At 34.1% G+C, this 17,906-nt stretch overlaps 1 protein-coding gene across 13 annotated transcripts; it reads right to left on the bottom strand.

Moving 5' to 3' along the window:
- Positions 1-36: 36 nt before the first annotated feature.
- Positions 37-17,879, bottom strand: msn (serine/threonine-protein kinase msn). 13 transcript variants are annotated; one of them, XM_081972584.1, is made up of 21 exons: positions 17,555-17,879; positions 17,319-17,384; positions 15,498-15,660; positions 15,188-15,409; positions 14,920-15,130; positions 14,631-14,780; positions 14,333-14,572; positions 14,166-14,276; positions 12,894-12,996; positions 12,699-12,719; positions 12,265-12,387; positions 12,002-12,165; positions 11,411-11,582; positions 10,574-11,010; positions 9,908-10,151; positions 8,528-8,641; positions 4,973-5,207; positions 4,589-4,809; positions 4,209-4,526; positions 4,020-4,154; positions 37-1,842 (listed from the first exon to the last, which is right to left on the bottom strand). In XM_081972584.1, exons 1-21 carry the CDS (start codon positions 17,618-17,620, stop codon positions 1,594-1,596), a joined length of 3,765 nt encoding a protein of 1,254 aa, XP_081828710.1. In that variant the 5' UTR covers positions 17,621-17,879; the 3' UTR covers positions 37-1,593. The 13 variants fall into 13 exon arrangements, with proteins under 13 accessions (XP_081828710.1, XP_081828717.1, XP_081828711.1 ...); XM_081972591.1 differs by having other exon boundaries at positions 4,973-5,147; XM_081972585.1 differs by having other exon boundaries at positions 9,908-10,148.
- Between the last annotated feature and the right edge of the window lie 27 nt (positions 17,880-17,906).

The raw sequence follows: 17,906 nt of genomic DNA, 5'->3' as shown, positions 1-17,906 counted from the left end.
CAAATTTTAGGGGTATTGGTAAAAATAAAATTCATACAATAGTAATTCTCTATATTAAAAAAAATCACACTGATAACATTTCTTTGGAAATAATATTAAAAAAATGAAAATTAAAGATTACACGGGCATATAATGTAATTAACCGAAATATAAGTAAATCTAGACTCTATTTCACATTTATTATCAAATTATATAGGGGGGGGGGTAATATGGTATAGCATGGTTATTAGATAAACTACTCGCCAGAGTTAAAAAAAAAGTAGCTAAACAGTCTTAAATTGCACGAAAATATAATATATAACATATAAATTTTTTTAATAGAATATAAAATGATACTAAACGTATAATTTATTTAGTATAAAATCTTGACCGACCTAAAAATTTAAAAATACAAAAAATTCACTCAGTTAGGCTAAGTTATAAGGGTGAGTGGCCAGTTCATAAAGGCTCCCCTGTACATGATAACCTAGCAACTAACCGAGCAACCATTTCTTATCTAGCTAAAGTGTTAAGAGGGAATATTATTAAGTTCTGCAAAAGTGTATATACATAATATACGGAGTTGACTGGGTGGAACTATATTACAGCCATATAGTTCCCTAGTCTTTATTTACTTGTTATTCAATTTTAAAAAAATCGGTTTATCTACATAGTAATAAGAGTGTGAGCGTACATAATTGTTATTAATATTATTACAACGGTTGGCACCACCAAAAAACTTAACCACAATAAATATTATAAATGCACATGGTTGTTAAAACGTAAAAATATGTCTAATCTTAATCGTAAATAATCTTCCCACTACACCAATTGCTATAGTGTTGGTGGTATGTGGCTGACTTTGTTTAAGTAATGTAGTGTAAACCTTTTTGTAGGAGTAAACGGAGCATGTGACGTTATTTTACAGTTGGTCACCTGATCAGTTATCAGAAAGTCTAATTGATTTCTTGTCACCCAATGTCAAATTACGACATCCGTTGTAGCAAACTGACACACGTCACTTAAAAATGTTTTTTTCCATCTTTGTCGACCTCCTATGAATTTTGAAATCTCCATATTTGTATACATAGTACCTCACTCATTAAGTAAAAAGGAAAATAGAATGGCAATGCAAGTTATGACTTTCGTTATTAGTAATTGACTGTAAGTTATTTTGAATACCAAACACCATAAAATGCACAAAACCTATTTAGAAAGTTACCAAATATAGATTTGTTTTCTCTGGGTGTGCCACCCTGTATATACGTTTTAGAACCGTCATTGTTGAAGACTAGTTTAGTTTATATGAAATCTAGTTTCTATCGAAATTAGATTTTACTTAAACCAAGTTTTATTTAATAAAACTAATCTGTCTGAATAAAATGTGTTAAATGCCATAATATATTAGTCAGTCAGTCAGTCCCATCATAGAACCCATACTACTGGAAAAATAATAATAATACAAAGTGGAAGTGTTGAAGACTGAGCTGCACATTTTCACCCTGTATATACAAAAAGTGTATGTGTATGAAGGTGGCAGTTACTTTGATCACTAAATACAAAAAAAATTGGCCTTTCCAACAGTAAAAGAACCCATAAAATGCTACAAAAACGTTACCAGTTGGCCATGCCGGGCTTGTTAAGGGTCATAAAGTAGATTTGACAGGATGAGCCGCTTTTCGCGCTAGAGAAAAACACTTTATCGTTACGTTCGCAGAGGAATTTGAGACGTTGCGCCTTTTTGTGCATGAACACGCCGTCCAAATGACCGGATTCGACCGATCGGATTTCGATCGCCTTGTTGCCCCAGCCCATTATCTGGCCGGTGCCGATGTACGCCACTGATGTGGGCATTTCACCCCACTAAAACAAAATATTTACATAGTAATAATATGTGTTATTTTATAAATATTTGCTAAATAATAATGTGCAACAGTCCAATAATTACAATTTAATGACTTTCACAAAAAAAACTCAAATTTCTAATTGACAATCGTCTTTTTACGATATCTCATTTTAAAAGAACAAGTTCTCTCTAAATCACTACAAAAACAAATATTGTTTTATCTACGACTGATTTATTTCACAGCTCACTCTGAGTTACATGATAAGCGATTGTACCACACTAGTACGATAAAATCTCTCATTACATAACTCAAAGTTAGAGTTGAATGAATTTCTGTGTTGATCATAGATAAAAAATTGTACAGGGTAACGATTTTGACCTGTGAGCCTAATTTAAATCAGCAAAGTTGCAGTTTTTTTCTGATTCCCTAGAAACTAATAAACAGCGCGCTGAAAATATGGCCTACTTGATATTTTTTTCGTTTTCTGTCTTTCTCCCGCGCATCCAAAAAAAACATTTACTGATTAGCGTTTCTATTTCAGTCATTGTGAGTTTGACAACCATCGAAATTTATTTGATTTGTTTACTATTAATTCTTTTCCGTTTCTTTGTGTTGTTAATCATTTATAAAGTTTTCTATTTACCACACCACCACAGTTCTTTTAAGAGCCATTGTTTCTACGCTTTTAACATTCTGTAAGTACTTTCATAATATTATTATTAATATTTTTATTTTTTTTTTATGTCGGCTGTCACGATCTACCCAAAATTGGCACAATTACTAACCTGTTTGAAAAAAAAGTGGGAGTGTCTATTATGGTTTTTATTTAGCCATTTGGTTTTTCCTAAATTCGGAATTACTTACTATTACAGTATTTTTTTAAAAAATGCCTGGGAAAATTCTCCACAGACAAGCACAGCAGTTAATTCTTAACCTTTGTGAATATTTTGAATTGGAAAAAACCAATGGAGGACCTTTAGAAGCTTTATCATCTGTTCAGGAAGAAAAAAAGAAATTTTAAGACTTTACATATTCTTACTGATGCATTTTTTTGATACTAGAAGGTTGTAGTTGCTTTGAAAATTTCCCGCAAAACTGTTTATTCGATTCGGTAAAAACAAGCAAGTAATCTTATGATTTCTTCACCTAGAAAACGTATATCGAGACGTTATCCACTGGCCAAGATCACTGATTTATCTGAAAACATTAAAATGGATGTTCGAAATACATTATATGATATGTACAACGATAGTATGTTAATAATAGTAAAATATATCTACTTTTGTAATAAACATCTATTAACATTTCATTGTTTCCAAAGACTGAGATTTTTGGGTTGCATTATAGATTTTTCATAAAAATTTCTTGAAACATATTAATAATAAATTCATAGAAAAATAAAATAAGCGTCTAAAATGTTTTTCAGCGGGTTTAAAATAAAATAAGTGGATTGCAACCTGAAAATGAGATATGAGATACTACAGCATCACTCAGAATGTGTTATTGAATTTTTAATTTGTTGTATTTATTTTAGAGAAACATGTAACCATCCAGAACCTAAATCAAGAGCTTAAAGTTAAAGAAATACTACATATTGGTGATACATCTCTGCGAATTTTGGTAAATAAATTAGGTTTCAAATTTAGACATCTCATAAATAAAAAATGTTATTTTGGTCAAGATATTTTTGATTTGCTTTGGTATAAGGTTGTTTTAGTGCAAATTTGCAGCCAAAGTTCTCTACTTTCTGACTGACAATACTCGCAAAATTTTAAACGTGACGAAGCTTTAGACACGCCCTTTTCTATAATATGAACACAACAGGTTTGTTGACGAAAACTTGATTTGATTCATATGATTATAAATGACGTAGCCTTCGTGACGCACGGGTAAACTCATTCCGCGTGAACAGTTTAAAATTGAGCACGTAAAATACAGGGTGTTTGATTTAAAATAATCAAAACATGTATCAAAAGTTTGATAACAGATTGACATATTTTATGTCAATTCTGAAAAAGTACTGCTTAGAGTGAAAAAATAAGTTGGTAAAGGTTTTCAAACATTTGGTTCATCATTGACACATCATTGTAATATTTGGCCTGTTTTCTAAAAATTACTATTTCTAATAAATAGAAACTCAATACTTAATAATCTATTCTAATCTTCGTAATACTCAAGATCATAGAAACTCACCTGTAGTAGCATGTTCTTTGAGACTCTACCGTAAGTATTTACATAAACGCCTTCGTTGTCGTAGCAGAGTAACAGCTGCATTCCGTTACTATTCGGCAACGTAACTATACAATGAGGTGTGATTCCGTTTTGTATCTGAAATAACATTTGGTCATTTGTTTGAATTGATTGATTTTTTAAAGTACTCACGAGTTTGGGAAGATAAATATCGTAGACGCTGGCCGAGTCGAGGTCGACGGCATGGAACCCGTCAGAGCTGCCGTAAATTACTTTTAGTCTAGTGCCCTCCTCGACGGTTAAATCGACCAAAAGCGGCCGGAACGTCAGATCACAGAACGATTTGAATGCCATAAACTTATGATACGGTTTCGGCGCCCAAGCATAAATTTCTATACTATCCCTAAGCGCTATCACTAAGAACTTGATCCGTTCATATTTGACTATTTTAAAATGTACAGCACCTTGCAGATCGCCCACGTTAATCCAACCGTTTCGTCTTTCAACTTGCTGTAATCAAAAACAACACGTCAAAATGATAAGTTAAAAAAAACATCACGTCATATACTCACATCGCTTACACCGTCCGTTCTCAGTATTTTACTTTTCAGCCAACTGAGATAATACACGCGAACTCTATTCTTCTTGCCTGATATAGTAACTAAGATATTCTGTCCCTCCAACACTTCCATTTGTTGGAAACGTCGTCTGGATATGAGTTGATACACTTTACCTTGTCCACTACGGTCTAGCAACATTAGTCCGTGTTCGGTACCGATTAAGAGATTCACACCTAAAACAAGCCAAATGTTATCTAGCAAAGTTTGACTAACAAATTGCACTGTTATTTTCGACCACTAACATAAAATCATCATTTTTTTCTTTCTCCAACTGCCTTCGTCAAACGCTTTTGATTTTTTTAAATTGTGTCCTACATCCTATTAAATGAAACTTACCCCACAAAGAAGCGCACAGTATTTCACTGTTGAACCGTTTCTTGTACTTGCGAATCTCGGGCGTGTCCGAAGAGATGTCGTGTGATGTGGGTGTGACGTTAACATTGACGTGAGATTCTCTTCTCGAAGGCTGCGAATTGGCACCGAACCCAAACGCCAAAAAGGAGCGCTGCTTCTGTTGTAAAGCAAGCGCGTTAGCGTGCATAAATGGCGGATTAGCGTGTTCGGACCGATACTGTAACGTAAATCAGACACTTATAAATAATACGGTTCTGGTAGGTTAAAGCCAAGACCACAGTAATGTTACAAATTATAGATTGTGTGTTAGTCAGGTTAAAATGCTAAGTTACATTCAACGATTTACCAATTTCATCAGTATTTAATGCTTTTCATCCTCAGACTGATTTGCTCTTTTTATTATACTCTTTCGAGAAAAACATTAGTTCTAAACCAACAATCACTTTATTTATAATTCTAGCAGACTTCAGACCGGTTTCGTTGCAGTCTATGCAGGTCTTTAATTTACTCACAAAAAAATGAAAGGTTAAACTCATATTAGTGGCTACAACATAATGAAATAAAATTCCTATAACAATCATGCATAACATGCAGGCATTACAAACACTAAATAATTTATGAAATGAGTGAAAAGACTTGACAGTCTATTTTACTATCAGCAGTTACACATTTGACAACTAATACTACTCGTAATATTGGCTAGATCTTTCTCATTTGTACAAAATAAGGTCCCGTTTGTTCTGACACTCTATGAAGTGAGCAGAGCGAATGTGACGTAGCCCAAAAAATCTTATTATCTGACCAGTTGTCAAATTACGTCATTATACGCTCTCCAAACCACAGAAAAACGAACGGGGCCATGGACATTTTAAAATTATTAATCAACGCTGTAATGTCAATCCACCGGAGTGAAAGTCAATCATCATCAATTTTAAAAGGAATTAATTCCCATTTACAGCTAAACTGTAAGAGTAACGGCTATGAAATTAGTGTAATATACACGCTATACAGGTGTGGTAAATCCAAAACCGACCATAGGAAAACCGCGTAACGGGCAGAGAAACGTAGATAATTAAATGAGCGGGACAAAGACAGAAAACGAAAAAAATATCAAGTAGGCCATGTTTTCAGCGCGCTGTTGCCAAACGCCAAGTTATTTTGTCGACGGTATTTGAGTGATACTTGGCGTTTGGCAACAGCGCGCTGAAAATATGGCCTACTTGATATTTTTTTCGTTTTCTGTCTTAGTCCCGCGCATGCCATAATGTACGTTTCTCTGTCCGTTACGCGGTTTTCCTATGGTCGGTTTTGGATTTACCACACCTGTATAAAATTTGGCAACATAAGAAAGTGGAAGCTATTTTTAAAATCACTCTAAAAGCCGACTTTAAAAAAAATTCAATGTAAAGCTAGAAACCTCACAATTTTACCCATGATGGGACAATGGTGATGTAACTGTCAGTTTAGTTAAACTGGATTTATACAGTGGTGTAATCCATATCTTTTGCTGTACGTTAAACTTGTCACAGAAAATTCAAATGCGTATTAATTATACTCTATCATAAAGCTAAAACCATCAAAATGATATATTATTTCTACACCATTTACACATGTAGTTTAGAAAGCGTCAGCTGAATTTTAAAAACCATAAGATGGATTTAAAAAATATCACTTGTATTTCAGAAAAGGTACTTTCAATTTTAGAATAATAACTTTGATTTTCGAAATTGCAATTTGTATTTCAGATTAGTCACTTGTATTATAGAAAAGAGCAGTTGGATTTTAGACGTGGTTATTTGTAATTTGGAAAATTAAAGTTGAGCAAAAAAAGTAAATAGTTTAACGAATATTTTTAATAACATTGTGGTTTAAGCAGTTCAATGAAAAATCGATTTATCTCGAAATCCGTTCATTTTATCGAAATAAAGGAAGAGTACAATTTTTCGATAAAAATGTCAACAGTATCCATTAATGGCGTTTTAGCAAATTGTGTCTTAGGTCCAGTTAGTTTCTGCCTTTCGAAGACGAGATACCTGGTTTTCATGTCAAATAGAAGGTCTCTTTCGATAAAACATTAAACCCAATAATCATTACAATATACAAAGTGTTTCAAAAGTTACGGTCAAAAACGTTAATTGGAAGGCAGTTCTTTGGGGCTCAATATTTCCCTTAAGAGTGACTTTAAAAAAAAATTATATGAACAAATCGTATTATTTTGACCTCCCCTGCATGCCACCGAGAGATTGTCATATAGTTATGGGACACCCTGTATATGTTATATAAATTAATACTCTCGATGGGCGGGTTTTTTTTGCTTAAAGTGATATTAAAAAAAAAACAATAAACTAATAACCATATAGAAACACAAAAAAATCTGAAATTGAAATAACGCGTTCTAAAATACAAGTAACCTTTTCTGAAATACAACTTACGTTTTCTAAAACCAAATTTACGATAATGAAATACAAGTTATAGATTCTAAAATCCAAGTGATATTTTCTAAACTACATGTTTAAATGGTGTAGTAGTAAAATTATGTATAATATAAAAATGATTTTTACTTAAACCATGTTAACTAAAGCTAAAATTCAAATTCAATCAATTATTACGACGAAAACCACATGAACAAGCAAATGATGGAACAAAGTGGCGACAAAAAAAAAATGAAACCCAAACACTACACAAAACATTTAAAGGATCATACTTACATTTTTAAGATATACAGGGAGTTACAGACGTCACTCGTTAGAGGCACAAACCAAAGAGAAAGACAATTAATTATTATTATCAACAATAAACAACAGAGTGGTTCAGTGTAAACGGTAATAATTCTACTAATGGGATTATGTGATTTTCCTTTGTGTGTCAATAGTTGAAATAATGACCGTTTACAAAGAAAAGGATAGAAACATGTTCGTACAGGCTATATTAATGTATTAGCAAATGTCAACATTGAAATTAGTCTTTTTAGATTTGGATTCGCTTCCTAACAAATTTAAGCTGGAAAAGATTAATCATTTTTCGTAATCGTAGTTGTATGTCCACGTTGAAGGAATTTAACTAAAACTGGCTCTTAATTCCGTTAGTTAAGTTAACGTTGGTTTACTCTTAGATCGGGATTGTAGTTTTTACCAAAAAATTCGAATTAAATAAAATAATTTCTAAAATTTCAAACTTTGAACCTATATTCTTTAATTTCAAAGTGGAAGGGAGAATTCCTCAAAAAGCAGAAAGTTAATTGCACTGGTTTCTATGATATAAAAAATAATGGGTAACATTATCGGAAAATTCCCGTTCTAACAGCAACAGCGCATCAACGATCTATAGAACACACCTCGAAGCGAATGATGCAAATTAATGGAAGCTACTTTACAGGAAAGCAACTGAACTGACTGGGTTGTGGATTTGTTGGTAAAAAATTCTTATCAAAAGTTACTCCGCATTGTGATTGAATACATAATCCACAAACCAATTTTTGTGCTAAAATCGGTACGATAATGATACGAATAACAATTTGAATAAACCGTACAAACCCACCTCTTCGCTTTGCGATTTATCTCTAGAAGAGGGCGTTCCAGGGCTCCCGCTTGCTTGACTCAGCAAATCGGGTAAGACACTGCTTTGCCTTGAATGATCCGCACTTCTTCCATTCTGAAATTCGATGTGGTTTACTATAGTCGTAAAAGTGTAAAACAGCTATAATCTGTTAAGGCACAACAAAGACAGTCAATCTTGCTGGAACAGTATTAAAATTTGTTTTTTTAAATTGCTAGCCAGTAAGCCAAGAATACTGTATAAAAAATTTGAAAGAAATAATCAAAAGTTGTGATTATATCTCATCTAAATTTTTGAATATGAAGCTTTAACGGATATTGGTTTCTACAGGTAAAGAAAAATTTCAAAATTATTCATAGGAAATCAGTGGTAAGAAGAAAAGACATGTCTAAGTGACAATTGTCATCACTGAATTCCTATAAATAAGTTTCAAATCTCCTTGCCTGTATACAGTCCAAAGCTCATAAAACAATTAACTAAGAGCGAAAAACAACCAAAACGGAAACACTGAACGATTTGAGATCAAAAAAAACTACAAATGCACACACAAACAAAACACAAAAAAATAGGAAAAGTGAAAAACAATAAAGCAAACACACTCTAAAACACAAATTACAAAAATGATTATAATGGTAAAATGGCAGCAGCCCTGCAGTAGTAATCCAGTTCCATGCCTCGTTCACAGAAACATGCTCATTCAAATCGATGTCGATCGAAATTCTCTTTTTTTTTGGTATTCTTTAAAGAAAAATTGATTAGATTGAGATGAAATTGTTTCGGTATTATCCACAAAAGCATAAGAAGAAAATGCTACATCTAACAGCTCCACAAGAATGTTATAAATAATTAAAAATACAGTATAAAGTCAAAGCTTGAGAATGTTGATACACGTAAACTCGTTATTTTTTTATTCCCCGCACAAATTGTCACCGCCGATGTTTACAGTTAGTACAAGCGTAAGTTTACCAAATCACAAAATGTTAATAAAAGCACTTCTTATTAAATAGCTAAATTGTTATAACTAGACTAAGCTAACACCTAAGATTATTAATACTCATTAAAATACCTATAACAAGTGATTAACTAGCTTAGAAACAAACTTTGTTAAGTGACTCTCACAAACTGATTTAGTTAAATTGTTGCATTGACACTTAACCAAGCTTGTGTATACTTTTAAAAGCTAAAAAACATCTACATTCATACAATACTTCTCATTTGAATTTTAGTTTAAACTGGAAAAGGTTTTATTATAATATTACATGAAGGATGACGATTATAATATTAGTAAAATGGTCAAATGAATGAAAACTACTAAATATGCACCCGTAAAAAAAACACCAGAGGAAAAGCCAATAGAGTTACCTGAATAAAAGAGAATTCGTCCCCATCGATCGATTGAGATCCGGCAGATATGTTTGACACGTTAAGACTGTGAATTTCAATCGGCTTGGAATTCCTTCTCCTGATAAAGTCCGCCTCTTTGGCAAATTGCGTTTCTACCTCTTTTCTGCGTGCCTCCAACGTTTCCCTAATACTGCGCCGCGCCTCCGAGTGTCTTAGCACTATGTCCGATTCAGTTTTTTCCCGTCGTGGTCGCAAGTAACTGCTTTGTGTGGTACAGACGCACGTAAGATTCAGAGTGCAGGTTTGTTTCAATTAAATTAGCAGGAAAACAGTGAGTAGTTGATTAATGGTGAAACCCAATATTTCACTTTTGAAAACATACGTTATTTCCGGAAATACGACCAGTTAACTTTGAATAAACAGCGCGCTACATTTTTTTTTGTAATGTCTAATAAAATTAGAGAACCATATTTTGTTAAATCACAACAATAATATTGTATTGAGTAGGCTCTAGTTTATTAAATTAAAATTGAATCACCCTGTATTTTGTAAATTACAATATAATAAAAAAAATATGTTAGTTCCATGGACTAAACTTATACCTTGCACTTGTCTTCCTGTTAACTTAAACGGTTCAAAAACAAAACATGCACATTGAATTGGTCTAAAATAGACGAGACACACCTGATGCCGTCCGTTTTCTTGGTTCTAGATACAGACGGAGGAACCTCCGTTCTCTTCCAATCCATAAGAACGGGTTCTCCGGTCGATTTTTTGGTAATGGCCACGTCCGAACCACGCCTGTTACTGAAAATATTGCTTGGACGAGCTTTCTGATCGATATCGATGGCGCTATGCCGGGAACTCAACGGGAAAAAGTCGGAATTCTCTCTGCGGAATCCCCGAAAGAAGGGATTCACTTTCGAATCGCTATCGTTACGACGATGGCCCGGTTTCGACGATTTGTCATTTTTGACGTTCGGTTTCGGCGTCGATTGTTCCGCACTTTTTCGTGTCGGGAAAAACTTGTCAAAGTCCCAGTCTTTCAATAAGGTCGCCTCGTCTACGTCCAATTTTGTTGCCGGCTGCTGCCATTCGGATGTTAAATAGCATTTAAGAGGCTGTTTTTTGTTAAATCATGAAATAAGTTAATTACACTGTACAATGTAGTGTAATACTAGTATTTCTTTTCAACAAACCACAAAACGCCCTTACAATCACACAATACAATATAAACATTTTTAAAGACAAAATTTAGATACGAGAATACGTCAACCTAAAATTGTTCCTATTCGTTATACCGTTTTGGTTACGCACCTAATAACATTATGCAAGAGAAGAGATTCACTAAAAAAAAAATGACAAAAACAACTACTACGATCACGATCACTTTCAGCTTGTTCAGAATCAGAAAACAGCCTCTTAGGAAGCAAAAAATTTAAAAGAAACATGGAAAAAAAAGCCACACGGATAATAATTAAAAGAATATAAAAAGTTGAAGCAAAGGTCCGGTTTACTTACCTTTCGAAGGACTAGAGTACGGTCACCTTGAGATTCTTCGTCGTCCGGAGTGGGAGGGAGGGGGCGATTGGGGGCGCCGCCGGTTCCCGAGCCGGCCGGTGCACCTGCGCTGGACACGCTCGCGGTACCGTCGGGCACGCCAGGTAACCCGGCTCTGTAAGAAAACTCGGGACTAACAAAACAAAAAAAAAACGAAACGAAAGATAAACCATAACAGAAAGAGGACAAAATAAATTGTATAAAGTAAAAATTCAAATAAAAAGTCAACGTAAATGAAAGATAAAGGGAAAATAAAATAGATTAGTACAGTAAATATGTGAACATACAGTAGAAGCGTAATTTTATAATTATAGATTTAATACACTGCCTCTATCATGTAGGAAATAATAATAATCTCGAAGATGCTGCACACCTTCCTTTCTGTCTGTAATTTGCATAAAAATAAAATGCAAAATTTGAAAGTCAACCTTGACTTACTGCAGCAGTTGACCAAACAAATTTAGTTCTCTTTGATTTGGTTCAAGACAGGCTAGATGAATATTATTCTGACAACAAATCTGCAGAAACAGTACAATAAAAATTACAACTTACAGCGGTTTTGGGGGATCGCTAGCCAATAGGGTGCCATCGTTCCTCGCTCCCCTTCCTCCATCTTCAGGCTCCGAGTCGCTTTCGCTGTCCACGAGAACGTCAGTCGAACGATCGTTGCCCGAATTCGAGGTACTCGGAGGCGACACGTTATTGTTATTTGATGTCTACGTCAAAAAAATTAAATCGTCAATATCATTTATTTTAACGACTTATTTTAAATCTATCTATCTCTATACCAAGCTGTTTACAAACCATTAACTTACCTGGGTGCGTGAGTTATTCCTATTGTTTCGAGGAGGAGCTTCCGGTTGATTGGAAGCGCCGTTATTAATGGAAGATTGTTGCATACCCAGCTCGTTAAGATGAGCCGCAATAGTGTCCAATTCCTATAAACCCCCCATTTCATTAAATACACCCAAACAAAACTTAAAAAAAAGCAATAAGCAAGCTTAAAATATTTGTATAAAAAAACACTCCACCAGTAAAAAAAGCATCTGAAATTCAGTAAAATCAAAAAAACATTCTTCTTTAACTCCTGTTTGTGTTCCATTATCGTATACGTAATAGTGAGCTTAGAAACCGTCCAAATTGACTCTAACTAACACAAGTTCCACAAAAAAAGTTTTGTAGTATCTTCACTGAACAAACAATAAATAATATTAAAAGCGTCAAGCAAAAAATTGTCGAATCAACATACCTCAGGTTTACGTGCAGGAGTCTGCAGTGAAATGTGAAAAATGGACATGAAAGAAACAGAAGAGCAAAAATTAGACGGAAAAAAAGGCAAAAATAAAACGTAAAAGTGTGTCGATGAGCACAAATAAACTGAAGAAATTTAGTGATTTCAGACTATACTAATCTGTGACTTGGATATTAAAGTGCACGAACTTACCATGGGTTTGAACATGTGCTGTTGTGATTGAGAGTTACGTTGAGGTTGTTGCGGTTGTGATCTTGACGCGGCAAAGTCATTATCCGGCGGAGGAGGTAAAGGCCTGTAAAAAACGTATTAGTTAGTTAGTCTTCTTTATTTCTAATTATGGTCACAATACATTTCCTGTAACTACAAAAAACATACATGAAAACACAAAAAGCTTTTAAGATGAGCGTACACCTAATGGTCTCTTACATAATCCCTGATACAATATGGCTCTAAATTAATTAACATCTGTTTTACCTTTCTTTTAAAAAGTTTCTCATTTCTTTCTAATTTTAAATCATTTTGTAATGTATTAAAAAGCTTCAAACAGGCATAATATGGATTTTTTTCGGTTATAGTTAATCTGTGTATCGGATAATTTACATTTACGCTTCGAGTGTTATAACTATGATGTACCTCCAGATCAAACATACTTTTGTTTTTGAAAAAGAAAACTATACATTCATAAATATATAGTCCCCACACCGTCAGAATGCCATTAGCTTTGAAAACCCCCCTGCAGCTCTCCCTGTATCCCATTTTCTTGACTATTCTAAGTGCTCGTTTTTGTAAAACAAAATTTTTTTCCATTAAGCTATTAGAACCCCAAAATATTATCCCATACTTGAGCACAGATTCAAAGTTTGCCTAATATAGGATTTTTAATGTTCTTTCATTCATGTATTTCGCAGTGACTCCTATGCCATAGCAAACTGAACTAAGCCTTTTGTTTAACTCTAAAATATAATTTGACCAGTTTAGGAATTCATCCAAGTGAATTCCAAGAAATTGAGTATGTTCTACGAGCTCTGTATTTGATAGTCCAAAAGTTAGTGTTCCAGGTTTTTCAATTTTAGGTTTTTTATTTAAACATTAATAAGTTTAATAGTTTCATTTTACTTGTAACAGTTCAGGTGTTTTGCTAAACTAATGACGTTTTCCATTAACAAGTTTATACAAGCTAGTCCTGCGAGAACTTTATCGATCGATTATTTGTAATTATTTCGATCGGTCATAATCGGATTTCATAATCGGTCTCGGAAGACTACTCTGTATAGTTCAATTAAAGAATAATTTAAGCTCAGTTGAGATTTGAATGTAACAGATTAGGAACAAAATATCACAGTCCAAACAATGCTTATCTAAGTTGTCCTTAAACCCAACTAGTGTTAATAAATAGGTTGGTGTAATCCATCATAAATTGTTTACGACTCTGTAAATTCTTTACAATCTAGAATGTCTTACCTTCTGGGTGGAGCGGCCGGTTCAGGAACAACAATAATTCGTTGAGGAATGGGCGGTCGCGCTGGTGGTCCCGGTTCTGGAATTTCCTCTCTCTCCTTGTTCTTTCCACTTCTACAATCCAAAAAAAAATTAACACTCAAACCAAAACAAGTGGGAAATACAATTACCTTGGAGGTGGTTCAACAAGAGTGCGGCCCTCTTGGATTTGTTGGAAGTTACGACGTAATGTGTCGCCACCTGGCGCCTGAATAATACTACTAGGTTCACCAGCCACTTGAGGCTCCTCCTCCTCATTCTCCGATCCCGAATACCGATAGTCGTCGCGCTCTTTCTCCTGCTTCCTCTTTTTACACCTGTCTATGTGGTCTTTCAACTGGATTCTCACTTGACGTTCGGTAGGTTGATCTCTGTCAACCAATTACAATAAAAAAAATTGCCGGGAAACTTGATTAAAAGATGATTTACTTGATAAAAGCGTGTTTGAGCAGTTGTTCAGTGTAAGGACGCTCATGATAGTCTTTGACCAAGACTGTTTCAATAAAACCATGGAATTTTTTGTTCCATTTCTTGCTTTTCAATCTGGGCGGCGGATTTCTCGGTATAAGAAACAACGCCCTAAAAAATGTTAAATTAACTTTATATAATTTAACAATATTGTTCTATCTTGGTTTTTAAAAGAGTGTTAATATTTTTCCAGTTGGTATCGCCACCAGATTGATGGTGGTATTAATGTCTTATCTAAGCAAAATATTACCTCATAGGATGCAATTCACATAAAGGAGGTTGCGATTCAGCCATTTCTAAAGCGGTAATACCCAATGACCACAAATCGCTGCGATTGTCGTAGGTGGCTTCAGGATTTTCGTCGCAGGCTATTACTTCCGGTGCCATCCAATAGGGAGTACCGATAAACGTGTTACGTCTGCCTATGGTGCGATCCAGTTGGGCCGAAACACCAAAATCCACTGCAAAACCCCTCACGGCTGTTAATTGCTCAAACTCCGATTTTGCCTCTTACTGACCTAATTTTACTTCAGCGTTATCGGTCAGCAAAACGTTCTGGCCTTTGATGTCGCGATGTATCACTTTGTTGGAGTGTAAATATGATAAACCCCGTAAAATTTCCCTGCAAATGTAGGCAATCCACTCTTCTTTCAGTGATTGGCCTTTAGTGGATTTAACTAAATCGGTTACGGAACCCGCCCCGCAATATTCCATAACTAACCACAGTTGATCATCTTTTCCTGTAAAAAGTTACTTGGACTTTAAAAAATGTAAAAGAAATAAACAACGTGCTTCTTTTCTGTAAAGACTTTTGAGAAATGTTCTTACCAGGAGGTGATTTTTTAATAAACGCGCCATAATAAGTGGCAATGTTGCGATGATTAGAAAATTTCTTTAAAACATTTATTTCAAGTTTGATTTCTTCCTCTTCATCCTCGGTAACGTCCATAACCTTAATGGCGGCGAGTTGACCAGTTTTGGTGTGTCTACCCTGTAAATCAAAAAAGTGCCTACCTAGATTTGCAGTTAAATCATATTAAGATCGTAAATTTCAGGGAATTAAACAGGTTTTCAGACAAAAGCTTTAATTTTGTAAGGAGTGGCCTCCATAAATTTAAACAGATAAAAATCTTGATTTTCAGAATGTCAGTCAATTTTTTTGAAATGATTAGGTGAAGGAACAGTTAAATCATCTTGTGGCAGCTTGAAAGTGAGTTTTAATAAAAGTTAATTATGTCATTCATTTAGCCACATTATACTGAGAAAGTGGACTGAAGAGAATTTCTTTAAGAAAATTGAGTATTTGCCAAGGCTTACAACCAAAAAATTCCTTGACTAACCAATATAAAATACAAGAAATAAAAGTCTGCAATACACTTATTGTGATTTATGATGCTGTTCAAATAATGCCTATTTAGACAGTACAAATTATATGCATTCTCACCCAGGAAACTATAAAATGTCCCTCCAGTTATCCAATTTAACAAAAACTGAAGTTATAGAGAAAAGCTTTAAGACATCAACCCCTGTTAAGAAGACTACATTTTATCAGCAAACGGGGAAAAAGTTACATAATCTTCAACATATCCACAATCAAAATAATATTTACAATAACATTGTGGCTTATGATAATGTTTTCATAATAAGTTCATGTCAACTCTAAAGTTTCGTAACACTTTGACAAAATACTAGTTTACTTGACTATCAAATCCAAGATGAAATTAGTTGGTTGTTTTTTGATTTGCAGTCTTCAAGCAGGATTAGCTTAAAACAAAACAAATCTTATGTCTGAAGTGTCTAACCAATCAAACTAAACAACTAAGGGCATCCTAGAAAAATAAACAACTTCTGTTTGTTGTGTCAATCTATAAATCTAGCATAACCAATCAAAATGATTTATTTCCCTTGAATGACTGTTGCTTATTTTGTCTGGTTAGACACACCCATACTGTTTATGTTTTTATATTGTGTTGCTGTGTAAATCCAGGTTTACAATTTCATTTTACAATTCAATTAGGTGACAAACATATTGTATTTCAAACTTGTTTGGATGTAACTGAAGTAAGCTGTTTAATCAAAATATATTAGAGCTATTTCAGTATTGTCAATGTTTACATGACCTGCTCTCTTTCTATTATCTCATATCTGTAAATAAACAAAGCACAGACTTTTTATTAAAATGTCTGTGCTAAAAATCACAAGCAACTTTCTTGATTAGTCATAAATCTCTAGACTTCTTGTATATTACCTAGATTAGACATAGTAGTCACTGATAAGTTTTATAGCAAACTGCTGTTGATATTGATAAGCACTATTTCAATGATACTTTACAGATGAAACCATTATTATCAATATAATTATGATAATTACAGAAATGTCAAAGTTTTAAGATTATTAACCAATCTAATAAAAAACTGGATTTGAACAACAATCACTGTCCTCTTGATGTCAGTTTAAAAACAATGATCCTCTCAGTGAAAATAGATTGATATAATGATATAAATTATCTATATGTGAAAATCCTTTATGACCATACAACTGGGTAACTGAACAAATCTTATTCCCAGGTAACAATAGATGACACATTCTCTAAGAATGAATGAGTGAAATCAAATTGTAAACAATGCAAGGAATTAGAGATAATTTTACCTTGTAAACCTGTCCATAAGTTCCATTTCCAACTACTTCTATGAGTTCAAAGATTCCTGCTGGATCCTGTAAAAGTAAATTAAAAAAAGTTTATATTGACTGTGAGTACAGTGGCCCCCAAAAGGCAAGATACTGTTATGATTTTTCAACCCTTAACAGTATAAATTTCATGGTGTTAAGGGTGGGTCACTACAGGTGAATATGGTGATAAGAGACCCCTAAATTAATGTAATTACCTTTAAAGCTGTTAAGTCGATATCGTCCAAAGAACAGTTGACCGACGGAGGCATTTGATGCGCCATTTTGATTGTAATTTAAAAGTTCACTCACTTTTCACCGAATTTGTTCGAGTCGCCGGCCTAAACTACACTAACGATAATTACAGCAATCGCTTAAAACATAAAAGAAAATTCAGTTCACATAATGGGCCCTTACTAAACGGTTCCAGGGAAAACAATACAGCGTATTTTCAAGACACAACACAACATTTTTTGCCAGTCGGCGCACCCTTTTGTGAACTGGCTGACGGTATGTGAACAACATCCGAAACGGACAAAATCGGTACCAAATGTTAAACGTCACTGTCAG

This window comes from Ips typographus, linkage group LG2 (genome assembly GCF_016097725.1).
Source record: "Ips typographus isolate SLU linkage group LG2, UJ_Ityp_2.0, whole genome shotgun sequence".
NCBI lineage: Eukaryota > Metazoa > Arthropoda > Insecta > Coleoptera > Curculionidae > Ips > Ips typographus.
This window is presented reverse-complemented; position numbering and strand designations above follow the sequence as displayed.